This window comes from Lontra canadensis, unplaced genomic scaffold (genome assembly GCF_010015895.1).
Source record: "Lontra canadensis isolate GAN:19392208 unplaced genomic scaffold, GSC_riverotter_1.0 scaffold25, whole genome shotgun sequence".
Classification (NCBI taxonomy): domain Eukaryota; kingdom Metazoa; phylum Chordata; class Mammalia; order Carnivora; family Mustelidae; genus Lontra; species Lontra canadensis.
In genome coordinates, this window is record NW_022631019.1 from 20,657,473 (window position 1) to 20,672,489 (window position 15,017).

Genomic DNA, 15,017 nt, shown 5'->3' on the forward strand with positions numbered 1-15,017 from the left:
TTTTTTTTTTAAGATACATTTATTTATTTTAGAGAAAGAGTGCGCATGCCTGTGCGCAGGGAGGATGGGCAGGGGGAGAGGGAGAGAGAGAATCTCACTCAGACTCCATGCTGAGCACAGATCCCAACTCGGGGTTCAGTCTCAGGATCCTGAGATCATGACCTGAGCCCAAATCAAGAGTCTGGTGATTAACTGCACCACTCAGGCACCCCTCCAGGCACTGTTCTAGATGTTAAAGATATAGCAGTGAAAAAAAAATAGGCGACACATATGTCCTGAAAGAATTCATATTTTAGTGCGAGGAGATAATAAACAATAAATAAATTTATAACATAATGTAGAAGATAAGTGCTCTGAGAAATACAAAGCTGGAGGGGTGCCTGAGTGGCTCAGGTCATGCTCATAGGGTCCTGAGATCGAGCCCCACATCAGGCTCCCTGTTCATCAGAGAGCCTGTTTCTGCCTTTCCCTCTGCTCCTCCCCCTACTTGTACACACACACACTCTCTCTCTTTCTGTCAAATAAATGAATAAAATCTTAAAAAAAAAAAAAGGAAATACAAAGCTGGGAAAAGAGGTAAAGCAGGGGTGGGGTGGGGTGATGCTGATGATTTCGATTTAAACTTGGGTAAAGGAGGAAGGCTTCACTGAGAAGGCAGCATTTTAGCAAAGACCTAAAAGAATTGAGGAATGAAAATCTGGGGGAGGAGCATTCCAGGGAGAGCAAAAAGCAAGTGCAAAAGCCCCAAGCATGCCTGGCAGGTTCAAGAAGCTTAGCGAGGGAGAGAGTAGTTGAACATCATGGGGTCATTGAACATGACCACAGGGCCTTGTTGAGAGTCTTTTTGCCTTTTACCCTGAGCTTTTGAGAGAGATCTGGACTGAACATACATACAGGTTTGGGCATCATCTGCACATGGGTGGCTATAGAAACCATGGGAATACTTCTAGCACAGGCGTTCAGTTAGGTGGAGACACGAAGTAGCGTCCTCTTCTACAAAGACTACTCAGAATTCTTTCAGCAAGATACCCTCCTGTTTGTGATTCTCTAAGGACAGAGTTTGTTAATTGAAACTGTTAGCTAACCCTGGATTGTCACCCTGATCATCTAGTGGATAGTGTGGTTAACAGCTGAGATACTGTTAATGCTGTCTTCTGTATCTGCCAGCAAATCCTGGTATGTTTACTATGTTCTCACTTGTGTATCAGACATTTATTCAGTGCCACATACATCGGAAACAAAATACTGACCTCAGATCTCTTAGCATGAGGGTTCAAATAGAGCTTTGTTTACACAAATGATTACACTGTGTTCAGGCTTCTAATGACTGTACCCTGTATTAATACCCCTATTCTCTCTAATTCCTTTTATACTTGTTGGAAGGTTAACACTCAACTGATTTGACTTCTCAGCTAGTCTTTTTTTTTTTTTAGTGGTTGCTCTGGGAATTACAATTCACATTTTACCTTAAAACAACCTAGTAATCTTGGGGCGCCTGGGTGGCTCAGTGGGTTAAGCCGCTGCCTTCGGCTCAGGTCATGATCTCAGGGTCCTGGGATCGAGTCCCGCATCGGGCTCTCTGCTCAGCAGGGAGCCTGCTTCCCTCTCTCTCTCTCTCTCTCTCTGCCTGCCTCTCCATCTACTTGTGATCTCTCTGTCAAATAAATAAATAAAATCTTTAAAAAAAAAAAAACAACCTAGTAATCTTGTTCAGGTATATATCAGTTTGATTTCAGTATAGCTTGTTCCTTTTCCCCATGGTGCTGTTATTCACATGCAAATTATGTATTTATATATCATAAGCCGGTTGCTATGCTTTTGTAATTATTGCTTTATACATTGTCTTTTTAATTAGATAGGAAAATAAAATTATATACTTTTATACTGTCTTTTATATTTACCTGTGTAGTTACTTTTCCTATCGCTCTTTTTTTCTTCCTATGGATTCTGGTTACTGTCTAGTTTCTTTCACATCAGCATGAAAGTCTGCACTGTTTCTCATAGAACAGGTCGGTAGAGATGAATGCTCTCAGTTTTTGTATATCTGGGAATGTCTTCATCTCTCCTTTGTTTTAAAAGGATAGTTTTGCTGGATGTAGGATTTTGGTTTAAGTCTTTTTCCTTCATCATTTTGAATCCTAAGTGTGGATCATTTTGTGTTTATCTTAGACTTTTTTGAGTTTCTTGGATGCATTTTTCATCATTTGGGGGCAGTTTTAATTTCCCATTATGTGTATGTCTGTATACTTGATGGTTTGTATGCTTGAAGGTTTGTTTTCTGAGGCTCTCTTCATTTTTCTTCATTCTTTTTTATTCTGTTCCTCAGACAGGGTGATCTCCGTGAACTTGTCTTTTTTTTTTCCTGATTCTTCTGCCGGCTCAAATCTGCCATTGAGCCTATCTAGTGAATTTTTCTTTTCAGTTATCATACTTTTCAACTCAAAAAAATCTTTCTTTTTCTTTTTTTAAGGACTTTATTTATTTGAGAAAGAGCATACAAGTCGGGTGAGGGACAGAGGGAGCAGCAGAATCCCTGCTGAGCAAGGAGCCTGATGCCTGGCTTGATTCTGGGACTCCAGGATCATGACCTGAGCCAAAGGTAGACACTTAACCGACTGAGCCACCCAGGTGCCCCAGTCTTTCTTTTTTTTCATACAATTTCTGTTGCTATTGCTATTGCTACTCTTTAGTTGTCGAGGCATTTTTCTCACACTTTATCTTAATGCTTCAGACATGGTTTTCTTTAGTTTTTTGAAGTATTTAGAAGAGTTTATTTAAAGTCTTTGTCTAGGGGCACCTGGGTGGCTCAGTCGGATAAGCGGCTGCCTGTGGCTCAGGTCATCATACCAGCATCCTGGGATGGAGCCCCACATCAGGCTCCCTGCTCAGCGGAGACCCTGCTTCTCCTTCTCCCCCTCCCTCTGCCTGCTTATGCTCTCTCTATCTCTCTGTCAAATAAATAAATAAAATCTTTAAAGTCTTTGTCCAGTAAGCCCAACATCTAGACCTCCTCAGGTATGGTTTTGTTGACTACTTTTTTTCCCTGTATATAGACCATACTTTCCTCTTTATTTGTGTATCTCATAACTTTTTCTGAATACTGAGCATTTAAAATAATGTGGCAATCTGCAAATCAGATTCTCCCTTCCCTCCTGCACATTTCTTTTTTATTTAGTGACTTTCCTGGAAGAAATATCTGTAGAGCCTGTATTCTTTGTTGTATGACCAATGAAGTCTCTGCTTGGTTGGTTTAGTGGTTAGCTAATGATTAGACAGAGATTTTCTTAAATGTCTTGGACCAGTAAATTATCCAGCCTTTGCCAAGGGGGTTCTCTCTGTACATTGGCATATACTTTCAATGTTTCTAGCAGGCAGTTTACAACTTTGCCTTAGCCATTACTTCCTGCTTGCGCAGAATTTCAAGGTCAACCAGAGGGTAAGAGATCAGGGCCCTCTCAGGCCTTTCCTGGGTATGTCCAGAGCCTGCAAATGCATGTGCCCTTCTAGATCCCTAAGAATATGTCAGAGCTAGGTGCCTGGGTGGCTCAGTGGGTTAAAGCCTCTGCCTTCAGTCATGATTCCAGGGTCCTGGGATCGAGCCCCGCATCGGGCTCTCTTAACAGGGAGCCTGCTTCCTCCATTCTCTCTCTGCCTGCCTCTCTGCCTACTTGTGATCTCTGTCTGTCAAATAAATAAATAAAATCTTAAAAAAAAAAAAAAAAGAATATGTCAGAGCTTTCCTGAAGCCCATATAGACCTCTCAATCCTGGACATTTATGGTTTGTTGTTCAGTGTCCTGTTAGCGTCCAGCTGGTATCACTGCCTTAGGCTGTGGGGCTGTTAAACAACTACAACTGACTGTTTTTTGAAAAATGTCCAAAGGATAGGGCTCTTCACACAGAATAAACTCTGAGTCAGGTCCAATAAAGATAAGGAGAATGGAGTTTCTTGGTGCTATCAGTCAGATCACATACTAACAGCTCTCTGGGGATGGGGCTTTTAGGGATCTCCACATTTGTTCTGTCCTTTCCAGTAGCTGCTAGGCTGCTGGTTTTTATAACTACTGTGGTTGTGAGGGTCTTGGTTTTCAAGGCTAATCCAAAGCTGGGGAGAGGGAAGTGGGAGTCAAGGTAGTTAAAATGCCATAATACTCTCTGGTCTTACCAAGCTTGAGCTGGTTTTCTTTCTTTCTTTCTTTTTTTTTTTTTTAGTTGCAATAAAATATGCACAATATCAGGTTTACAATTTTTTTAAAAGATTATTCATTTATGTGACAGACAGCATACAAGCAGGGGGAGGGGCAGAGGGAAAGGAAGAAGCAGGCTTCCCACTGAGCAGGGAACCCAATGCGGGGCTCGATCCCAGGACCCTGAGATCCCGACCCGGGCCAAAGGCAGACACAACCAACTGAGCCACCAGGCGCCCCTGAAGTTTACCCTTTTAACATTTCTAAAGATATAGTTGGTGACATTAAGTATATTCACATTGTTCTACAACCATCACCACTATCTATCTTTAGACTTTTTCATTTTCCCAAACTGAAACTCTGTACCCATTAGTGATGATAATTCTTCATTCTCCCCTCCCTCAGCTCCTGGAAACACCATCTGACTTTTTTTTTTTTTTTAAGATTTCATTTTTTTATTTATTTGACAGAGAGATCACAAGTAGGCAGAGAGGCAGTCAGAGAGGGGGGGAAGCAGGCTCCCCGCCGAGCAGAGAGCCCGATGCGGGGCTCGATCCCAGGACCCTGGTATCACGACGTGAGCCGAAGGCAGAGGCTTAACCCACTGAGCCACCCAGGTGCCCCACCATCTGACTTTCTGTCTCTGAATTTGACTCCTCTAGGTGAAGTAGAATCACATAATGTTTTCCTTTTGCGTTTAGCTTATTTCATTTAGCATAATGTCTCAGGATTCATCTATGTTGTAACATATGTCAGAATTTCATTCCTTAATAAGACTGAATAATATATTCCACATTTTATCTATCCATTCACCTGTTGATGGATATTTGGGTTGTTTTTTATTGTCAGTAACGCTACTATGAACATGACCGTACAAATATGTATTTGAGTTCCTACTTTCAGTTCTTTGGGGTATATATCCAGAAGTGGAATTGCTGGGTCATGTGATAATTTTATTTTTAATTTCAGTTTTTTTTTAAAGTATGGGACCCAGCATGGAGCCCAGTGTGGGGCTTGAACCCACAACCCTGAGATCAAGATGTGAGCTGAGATCAAGAGTCGGATGCTTGCAGTGCCTGGATGGCTCGGTGGGTTGGATGGCCAACTCTTGATTTTGGCTCCAGTCATGATCTCAGGGTCCTGGGATCGAGCCCCGTGTTGTGCTCTGCACTCTTTGGGGAGTGTGTTTAAGAATTCTCTCTCCCCCTCCCTGTACACCTCCCCTGTGCATGCCTGCTCTCTCTCTCTCTCTCTCCATCTCTCAAATAAATAAATAAATAAATATTTTAAATAATTACCTTTTAAAACAAAAATCGGCCACTTAACCAACTGACCCAACCAGGCACTCCCCCATCTCTGTCAGTCTTGACGGCCTACTTAGTGGTATGACCCAAACCCTCATTCCTGAGGGATCTGAACCACTAGTTACCATGCTTTTTTCAGGCCAGAGTATCCAATTTGTCTGCTTACTATACTCTGAGCGGTGGGAAAGGGAATACTAATGGGCACCCAAGTGGATCATCTGGGTTCCAGATATATTGTCACTGTCCCATTGTGGAACAGCAGCCCTACTTCTTTCTGATAATAAGGATCAGTTACCCCTGCCAAGATGGTAATTCCTCCTTTGCCTTTTGATCCCTAGATACAAGAACTCGAAAATGCCCAGGTGACAGCCATAGCTTATAGACTCTAGGGATTCTTTCCCCACCCCCTCGGGATTCTTTTGTCTCCTATGGAAGTGTTCTCTTTTGGTGACGTAAATCTTTGCAGAACCCAGAATTGCAGGGATAATACACACAGATTCCCCAGGTGGTCTTTGGGATTTGATGATAAATAGGGTATATTGTGTTTGTATCCCCCCATTTTCCTATATTCTTGTAATTTTCCTGTTGAAGACATAGCATATGAAGGTCTTTGATTTGGGGTATGTATTGCATCCAGGAGGTTGGCATTCTGTCCAGCTGTGCCTTCATCAGGCCATTTCAATGCTCTTTTAGGTTAGGAGCTCCTAGATGATGCTATATATGATGCCACCAGTAGATCCCGTGCTCCTGGAACCTATCTTGCACTTACTGTGAGGAAGTGATACTGTGTGGGATGATGCTTACTGGTAGATTAAACCTTTCCTGAACTCTCGTGTGGTGATGTTCCAGAGGGCAGGAAGGACAAACCTACCCCCAGACTATGTCCTTATTCCTTTCAGAATAAATTGTGCGCCTTTTCAAGGTGGGAGGGGCCAATATAGTCAGTCAGCTTGCCATCAAGTGGTTTCCTTAAAGATGGTGCCATATTGGAGCTTAGTTGCCTCTGTTTCTGGCCATTTGGACTTTTGGCTGCATCAGTAACTGGAGCATCCCTGTAAGTGGGAGTTCATACAGCTGTCCATGCATGGTATATATCTCTGCTACCATGACCACGTTTTTTCATGTGCCCATTTAGTCAGCACTGGAGAGGCCATGACAAAAGATGGCTGACAGAAACTGGTTGAGTCATTGTCTACTTGGTTGTTTAGTGTCTCTTTCATGGTAGGTGTTCTCTGATGAATGTCAGGACTAGATCTTAACTTGGTTGTATCCACTCCATAGCCCTCCTGCATGCCTCTACCCTGACTTCCTTGTCGCACTATCCCAGTCTTTCTACTTTTAAGCCCCCTGACCAGCATGTCGCAACATTTGCCTACCACGTCTTTGTCTATACATAGTAGACAGTCAAGTGTACTGCCTAAAGCTCTGCCCATTGGGAAGGTTTTCCTTTACCACTGTTTTCAGACCCCACCCCCCCGAGGGAAGCTTTAGTATAGCACCTGTCTGGTTTTCGTTTGTACCCCATACAGCCATCTGTGAGAACTATAAGGGTTTTGTCTTTGTCAGCTGATGATAGAGCCCCCCATATGGCCAAAAAGGTATATGCTGAGGGAGGGGCGCTTGTATGACAGTGATGGGTGATATGATGGCTTAGGCTCTCTGCTCAAGCTTGTGACCTCTGGTCCTATTTGTGCTTGATCTTGGTTGAATCACTTTGATCTTACGTTGGATTGTTACTGGGTCCACCCAACATTATAACTTGGTGTGTTTCACAGAACCTAGGTCAAAATGGGTGATTCTAGATAAATGGGCACTTGGTATCTTGGTGTTCACATGCTCCATATCTATTAGGATGCAGTATCATGCCAGAAGTCATTGTGCAGAAGACATTTGATTTTCCACTACAAAAGGCATGGCCTTGCTCCAGAACCCCAGGGGGTCCTATAGTGATTCTCCCACAGGGGCTTGCCACAATACCATAGGATCTGCCAGGTTGTTTATCACCATCCAGGCCTGCAGAGTCCTTTACTGTTTTGAGCTACTCTTGAAATGCATCTTTTTATGTCTCCTGGTTTAGAAGCCATAGCAGTATTCTCAGATTCTCAGGTGGAATGGTTCCCTCTTAATTGTGGGAGATGCAAGGTGCAGGTATTTACTTGGTTGCCTTTACTTGAATGGCATGTCTCATCAAGCCCTCACTACCGGGCCCATAAAAATTTAACTGATATAATGGGTTCCTGAATCTTTGAGACATTTCTCTCTCATTCTGTGGAGTAAATGTCTTCTGACAAGGCCTTCAATGTGCTTTCCACCTCTTGCTCCTCTGGCCCAATTAGCAAGATGTTACTAATATAGTGGGTCACTGAGGGGCACCTGGGTGGCTTAGTTGGTTAAGTTTCCAACACTTGGTTTTGGCTCAGGTCATTATCTCAGGGTGGTAGGACTGAGCCCTGTGTCAGGCTCCACACTCAGCAGGGAGTCTCTCTGTCTCCCTTTGCCCCTCTCCCCTCACAAATAAATAATGAATCTTTAAAAATATATATATATATCTTGAGTCACTGTGATGTCCTGCAGAAAGTCCAGATGACCCATGCCTTTTAGGACTATATTATGTAAGAAGGTTGCAGAATTAACATAATCCTGTATATAAGTGTGTGCTGTAATCTATGTGAATGTGAATTGTTTCTGATCCTGTTTACTTAAAGAAATTAAAAAAAAAAAAGTTTATTCCTGCAGTCGTTGACTGCACACAGTGCTCCTGGGCCTATTAATCTGCTCTAGTGAACATACCTCTGGCGTGGCAGCTCTAGTTGAAGCTAATACTAGATTCAGTTTGCGGCCATCTGCTGCCTGTCTCCAGGATTTGCCTGATTTCTTCAGGGACCACACTGTGAATTCTGCACCCACCAGGGGTATTGCACTAATTTCTGCCAGCCCCCCTCCCTTGACTTGTTTTGTTATCTATTATCTTGGCAGGTGGGCTAGGGCAGGCTTAGTTTCTTCTACCTAGCTTTTCCCAGCGTGATAACTCTTACACCACAGACCAACAACTCAAAATAGGGATTGCCCTAATTCCATGTATGTCTGTTTCAGTGATATATTCAGGAACTGAAGAAACGACCAGCAGGAGGGCTCACATGCGCAGTACTCTTCAAGTGCCTGATATAGCTAGAGCGTTCCCGTCCACACGTAGACCACCACTGTTCACCACTGGTGAAAGTTTAAGAGTTGGGCGGGCACCTTGTACCAGGATTATCTGTGTTACGGCTCTTACCGGTAATGAGGGATCCTCATTGCCATCTAGTCTGTGAGCAATTCAACTCCAAAACCCCTTTCTACTTCCGATTTTTTTCAGATCACTCCTGGCACCAACTATTGGTAGGTTTTGTTCTCTGAAAACGGACTCTGAATTAGAGTTTAGCAATGCAGACTGTTTATTAGGGAATGCCCTGGGATCCAAACCGAAGAGAATTATGAAGCAAGATTGGGCAGACTGATCCAGTCTAATTAAAGAGCCTGGAAACATTTTTTTTGTTTTCCTACATGCATTCTAAACTGACAACTTACTATATCTAAGGTAACTTCTACGTTCTTTAGGCAAACCCAGTTCCTTCTAAGGTATCACTGATATCCTTTCTCAGGTGTTTATGTGAGTTTTGTTGGGGGGCATGTTGTTTGTTTTTACATAAAAATTTTCCTGTTTCTTTGCACTCTGGCAAATTCAAGATGGGGATTGGAAAAGAAACTTATTTGAGTAAACCAAGAATAATATATTTTAAAATGAAAATTAGCCTTAAATGTTTTATGATATATTTGTACTATATATCTGTATCTGAACGGTCTTAAAATAAATCCCAGTTGGTAATGTTCTCACTTAATAAGTTATACATTTCTGTAATGTTCCAGTTTTAAATTATAATCAGTGTTACTGATTTTAAAAAAAAGGTGATGGATTTTGTGTTTTAAGTATATAATTTACCTTTTTCTCTTTTTAGAAACTATACCCCACCTCCCAAAACTAGTTAATAGTGGCATGGAAAATCCCTTTGGTGAGTATTACCTGCATTTTTCTTACTAGATGATATTTGTGGGGTGTTTTCCAAAAAAATCATATTGCAGACTAGGAAGACTAGTTAGGAAGTACTTAAAATTTAAAATAGGCATTTAAAATATGCATCAGCCATGAAAGGGACCAGAGGCCATTTTTCCATGTTTAACCTCAGCATGCTGGAGTAAGGTTTTGATTCAAGCATTTTGTGATTCTTTGCCAAATATAAAGAAGTCTGGATCTCGTTTTATGGTAGTATAACTTGAAGTACAGTAAAAATGTTACCAATGTTACATTTTGCTCATGCCCAGTTCCCTAGAGGACTGAAGTCCGACACACTGGCTACTGGTACAAGTAATTAGATACTCAGGTTAATATCTGTTGTCTTGCTTTGGGAACATGGCTGAAAACTTGGCAAGGTCCAAATTTATCATCTGCTTTTAATGACCCTAAATTGCCATGGTGGGTTTCTGCCACGCCCCCCCCCCACCCCCTCCGCATACCTTACAAGTTCATCAGCATAATCCTCAGTGTGAACACTAGAGGGCAGTCACTACTTTTGTCATAAATTCTATTACCACGTTAATTCTGGAGGGGATTACTTATGAACAGTTTAGTAAACCGAGTTGATTTTGGTTGCCTGGTGACAAATCCTAAAGAACATGGACATACGACAAACTAGAGTAACATTTGACGACTCCAAAGGTGTTTACTGGAAACTTGTTTTTTCTCTGACCTCCTTACCTCACCTTAGGCATAACCTAAATTTAATTGAATCTAATTAATTAAATTTATCATTAAATTAATTAAATTTACTAGAGAATACCAAAGGGAGAGTTGCTATAGAAGTTATGGTTTGTCGGTAGTCAATTGAAACATAAATGGAGGGGCACTTGGGTGGCTCAGTGGGTTAAAGCCTCTGCCTTCAGCTCAGGTGATGATCCCAGGGTCCTGGGATCGAGCCCCGCATCAGGCTCTCTGCTCAGCGGGGAGCCTGCTTCCTCCTCCTCCTCCTCCTCTCTCTCTCTCTGCTTGCCTCTCTGCCTACTTGTGATCTCTGTCAAATAAATAAATAAAATATTAAAAAAAAAAGAAACATAAATGGAAATGTGCTTTTGATCACCAGTATGAGAAAAAGGTTGTGTTCTGTGCTAGTGAGACTTTTCCTCTTACAGTTTAAATCTTGGAATCTGTAACTTGATTAGCATTTATACTCATAATGTGGATTCTAGAGAAAAATGGAATTTTCTAAGTTGCTTATAAAACATAATAATATTTGTGGGGCACCTGGGTGGCTCAGTCGGTTAAGTGGCTGCCTTTGGCTGAGGTCATGATCCCGGGGTCCTGGAATTGAGCCCCATATCAGCCTCCGGGCTAGACCAAGAGCCTGCTTCTCCCTCTCCCTCTGCCTGCTGCTCTGCCTACTTGTGCTCTCTATCTCTCTGTCAAACAAATAAATAAAAATCTTAAAAAAAAATAATATTTGCTAGTTTATGGTCCATTCAATACCATTTGACAAAGAGTAGAATTCTGAATGTAAAATAAGTTTGTTTCTAAGAAGATGGAGTCCCTTTAAGATAAGGTGAGAATTTTGTTATAATTAGATTAGCTGACAGTTATGTGGATGGTTTGAAAAAGGATTATTTGTTGTATTCTGAAAATAAAAGTGAGAGATTTTGACCCATCAAGTTCCAGAGGGACAGACCTAAGGCCTCTGGGACCTTTCCTATGTGGACAGATACTTACACATTTCATTATATAATATTTTAATATCACCTTTGTTAATACTGCCACTGGTCCCATTAGAAGTCTTAAATATTGAGAAGCCGTCAGATTCACTCTGGTGAACATGTCTTCCAAAATTACAATTTTCTTTTGGAAGCCTGACTTATGTCACTGGCAGTAAGTACTGTCCATTTTCTTCGTAGTGATAGATGTACTTTTGTTCAGTTTTGAGAAAATATCTGTCAAAAATCTAAGCTGGAATAACATAGTTTGTTACTCAAGTAAAAATGGTGTTTCATGAAAAAAGATGGCTAGTTGAGCTTGCAACTCAACTACCCAGTACTTTTATTGAAGGTAACTGTTAGACTTCAGGTATGTGCATACTTATCACTTCCTTACACAGAAAAATAAAAGGACATGTACTGAAGCATAGAGATTTATTAAAACTGGTAATTTTTACGGCTTTGCCCAGGACATTCTTAAATCAAAACTGGCATTGTCTTTAACTGCAGTAATGTCATGGTGAGGACCATGAGTCCTATTACAGTTTGTGCTGCTGCCTTGACTTGCATTAAGGTACCAGCAGTTTCGTTCACTATTGCTTTTGCACCGTTGGTACGGTGTCAACATTGAAAAGGCTAATAATCCTTTAGTATTATTAAGTAAGTATATAGCTATACCTCTTAAACTCCTGGAATGATCTCAGGGATCCCCAGGCATCAGGTGACCATACTTGTTTCAGTTTCCTGAAGTTTAAGGAGTCTGTTCCATGGAAGAAAAGCAACTCTGGGCAGAGTCAAACTTGTCCTGGAAATTGTACTGGGCAGGGCTCCAGTGTGCACCCAGTCTTGGACAGGTAGCAGAAGTATGGTCAGAGGAAGTGAGCAGTTCTGAGTTCTGTGATTTCTCCTAGATTGACCATGATCCACCTATAGCTTTCAGGAGCTCATTAAACTGCTGAGTGTTTTGAGAAGAAATTTGTCAACACTTCAGTCAAGAAAAGCCGAGGACCATGCTCACCTGGGCACTACACTCTTATATTCAAAAAGAGGACAAATGACAGCAAAGATTGTAGTGATGGCAGCCTTCAGTGTGTCTCTTGGGTCACTGTTCCAATCTGGACAGATGTCTCTCTGGGTGTGGTGCACAGATGTCATCCTGGATAGCACTACTAACCTGGGGACATGGTTCAGTCCTGTGTCATCTTCTTATTGATGGCCAGGTGCTTCTCAGTGCTGGGCCTCCAAGAAATTTCCTGGTTCTCACCTCTTTTTCCTTTAGCTCTGCCTCCTGGAGGAATTCTTCATCTTTATCCTCACTTGAAATTTTCTTTTCTACTCTTAAATTCTGAATTTCTGGGAGGTTTTATCCAGGGAATGTTTCTTTCATAGTATCCTTTTATTGTTTCAGCAACCTGTCTTTGCCTTGCACAGTCCCTTTTCCCCTAAAGTTGCTTTTCTATGTTTGTTTTGATCTGTTTTATGTTAGGGTTTTCCTCTGATGTCTCATAATAATTAGCTGTCTGATCATGATTAAGAGTGGGAAGCTTTAAATTAGAAGCTTTAAACGCATAGACCGATTACCTCTGGGCCTTTCTGTAGGGTGAGCTTCTTGTCCATCTTGTTGAAGAAAAAGCCCCAAGTCAGTAGGAGTAGATTTTCCCATCACTGACTAGATGTCTAGATGGTAAGGAGAGAAGAGGACTTGGCGGGGGGAGGGGGGAGATGCTCCATTCAACTCCATTGTGCACGTGGTTGCCTAATTCCCCTTAGTTTTCAGTGCTGTATTCCCACCATCGACTGTCTTCTGTGTCACCAGTCCAGAAACCAATTGTTTTATTCCTTCCAAGAAACAGACCTCTTGAATTCTGCCACTGTTAGTGCGGGATAGACATTCTAAGTCATGGAGTGGGGAAGGTTGATGAAGGAATGAAACAGTTTTTACCCTGATTCTCTTTATTTTATTTCCCTCCCTTTCATCCAGTTCCAAAGGTACCTGGCAGAATTCAATGAAAGTATTATTAATCTATATTAATAATTTATAGCGGGGGTAGTGGGGGGAGTAATGACCACACTGTATGTTAAGTGCTAGAAGGAAGGAAGAGAAGATGAAGATGTGTGTATAGTTCATGCTACTGTGATATTTCATACCTCATGGCTTTTAAAAATTGCTCATTACTACTTCTGCTTTCTTTCTTCCTCCCTTATCATCTGTTTATGGGTGAACAGCCACTTTCCCCAAAGCATGCCAGAAGAAAAGGGACTGGAACCCTGTCATAAGAAGCTCCAAAAGGTTTTTTTGGAGTAGGAGAGAATCTATATACTAAATTGCCTTCCCAAAATCTTCTGACAACTTTATTAAGTTTCTATACACCCTCCCTTCCATAGAAGTGAACACAATTTGTTGGAAAATATTTTTTTTAATGTGCTTGATGAAATAATTATTATTGTAATCATACATATATATATATTTATTTACTTACTTACTTACTTACTTACTTGTGAGAGAGAGCGCACAAGCAGGGGGAGTGGCAGCCGGAGGGAAAAGCAGGCTCTCCACGGAGCAAGGAGCCCAATGTGGGACTTGATCCCAGGATACTGGGATCGTGACTTGAGCCAAAGGCTGATACTTAACCTGCTGAGCCACCCAAGTGTCCCTTGATGATGTAAGTATTTAATGAGATAGATTATTAGTATGAATTCTGAATCTGAAGCTAGTTGCAAAGGCTTTTATTCATATGCATGGTATTTTAGGAACAGATTTATAAGGTAATATCTCTTTTGGATTAAAATTTGTATCACGTAGGAATATGAGAAGAGTTGTGTTGAAGTGGAAAACAGAAGCTATATCTAAACAAATAAAAATTATTTTCTTCCTGTTCTGTATCTGAATTTATAAATCATTATTGTGTTATAATGGAGTTTTTCCTAGCTTTTCAAGGACACTTGTTCAGGAGCCATGCTCAAAACTAATGCACTTAACTTCAAAGTTTGTGGGAAAACAAGATGCCTGGCTGGCTAGGTCAGTAGAGCATGTGACTCTTGATTTTGGGGTTGTGAGTTTGAGCCCCACATTGGGTGTAGAGATTTCTTTAAAAAAAAAAAATCTTAAAAAAAAAAAAAAAAGTTCATGGGAAAACATTTTGTGATGGTATCATGTTGTTACCACTTGAAGTTCTAAATGTTTTAATAACACAGTCCTTCACTCCCTCTGCTTTAAGAATGAAGACCAAAATATGAACTTAATTAGTTTTGAGATCCTTAGGGAGTAAGAGATAAATTCCTCTGGAATTAAACTGTGCCAAAAATTATATTAGTTCTATTTTTTTCCTGTGGTTTTAAATAGAAATTTTTAAAAAAAGCATTATTATAAACTTATATTATCTTCCTTTCCTGTTAGGACTATAAACTTATGGAGGGCAAGATCTTCCTACTGTTATATCCCACTGCCCAAGAATAAGCACACAATACATATTTGTATGTATTTCTTACCATGGTTTTAAATTTTCTTCAGAATTACCAAGGGTATGGGGGTGACTCAGTTGGCCAAACAGCTGTCTCTTGGTTTCAGCTAGGGTCATGATCTCAAGGTTTTGAGATCGAGCCCCAAGTCAGGCTCTGTGCTCAGTGTGACGTCTGCTTCAGATTCACTCTTCCTCTTCCTCTCAAATAAACAAATAAAATTTTTATTAAAAAAAAAAAAGTAGAGGGGTACCTGCGTGGCTCATGTTAAGCATCTACCTTCAGCTCAGGTC

At 41.1% G+C, this 15,017-nt stretch overlaps 1 protein-coding gene across 3 annotated transcripts in view; it reads left to right on the forward strand.

Annotated features, from left to right (window-relative positions):
- The window catches only part of PHACTR4 (phosphatase and actin regulator 4), a 103,841-nt gene that overhangs the window by 13,988 nt on the left and 74,836 nt on the right, over window positions 1-15,017 (forward strand). For 2 of the 3 annotated variants that reach the window (XM_032863929.1, XM_032863930.1), the window contains exon 2: window positions 9,486-9,539. In XM_032863929.1, coding sequence (XP_032719820.1) covers window positions 9,524-9,539 — 16 coding nt within the window. In that variant the 5' untranslated portion in view covers window positions 9,486-9,523. Of the gene's footprint in view, window positions 1-9,485; window positions 9,540-15,017 lie in introns of those variants that run through there. The other variant, XM_032863931.1, reaches the window with a different exon arrangement.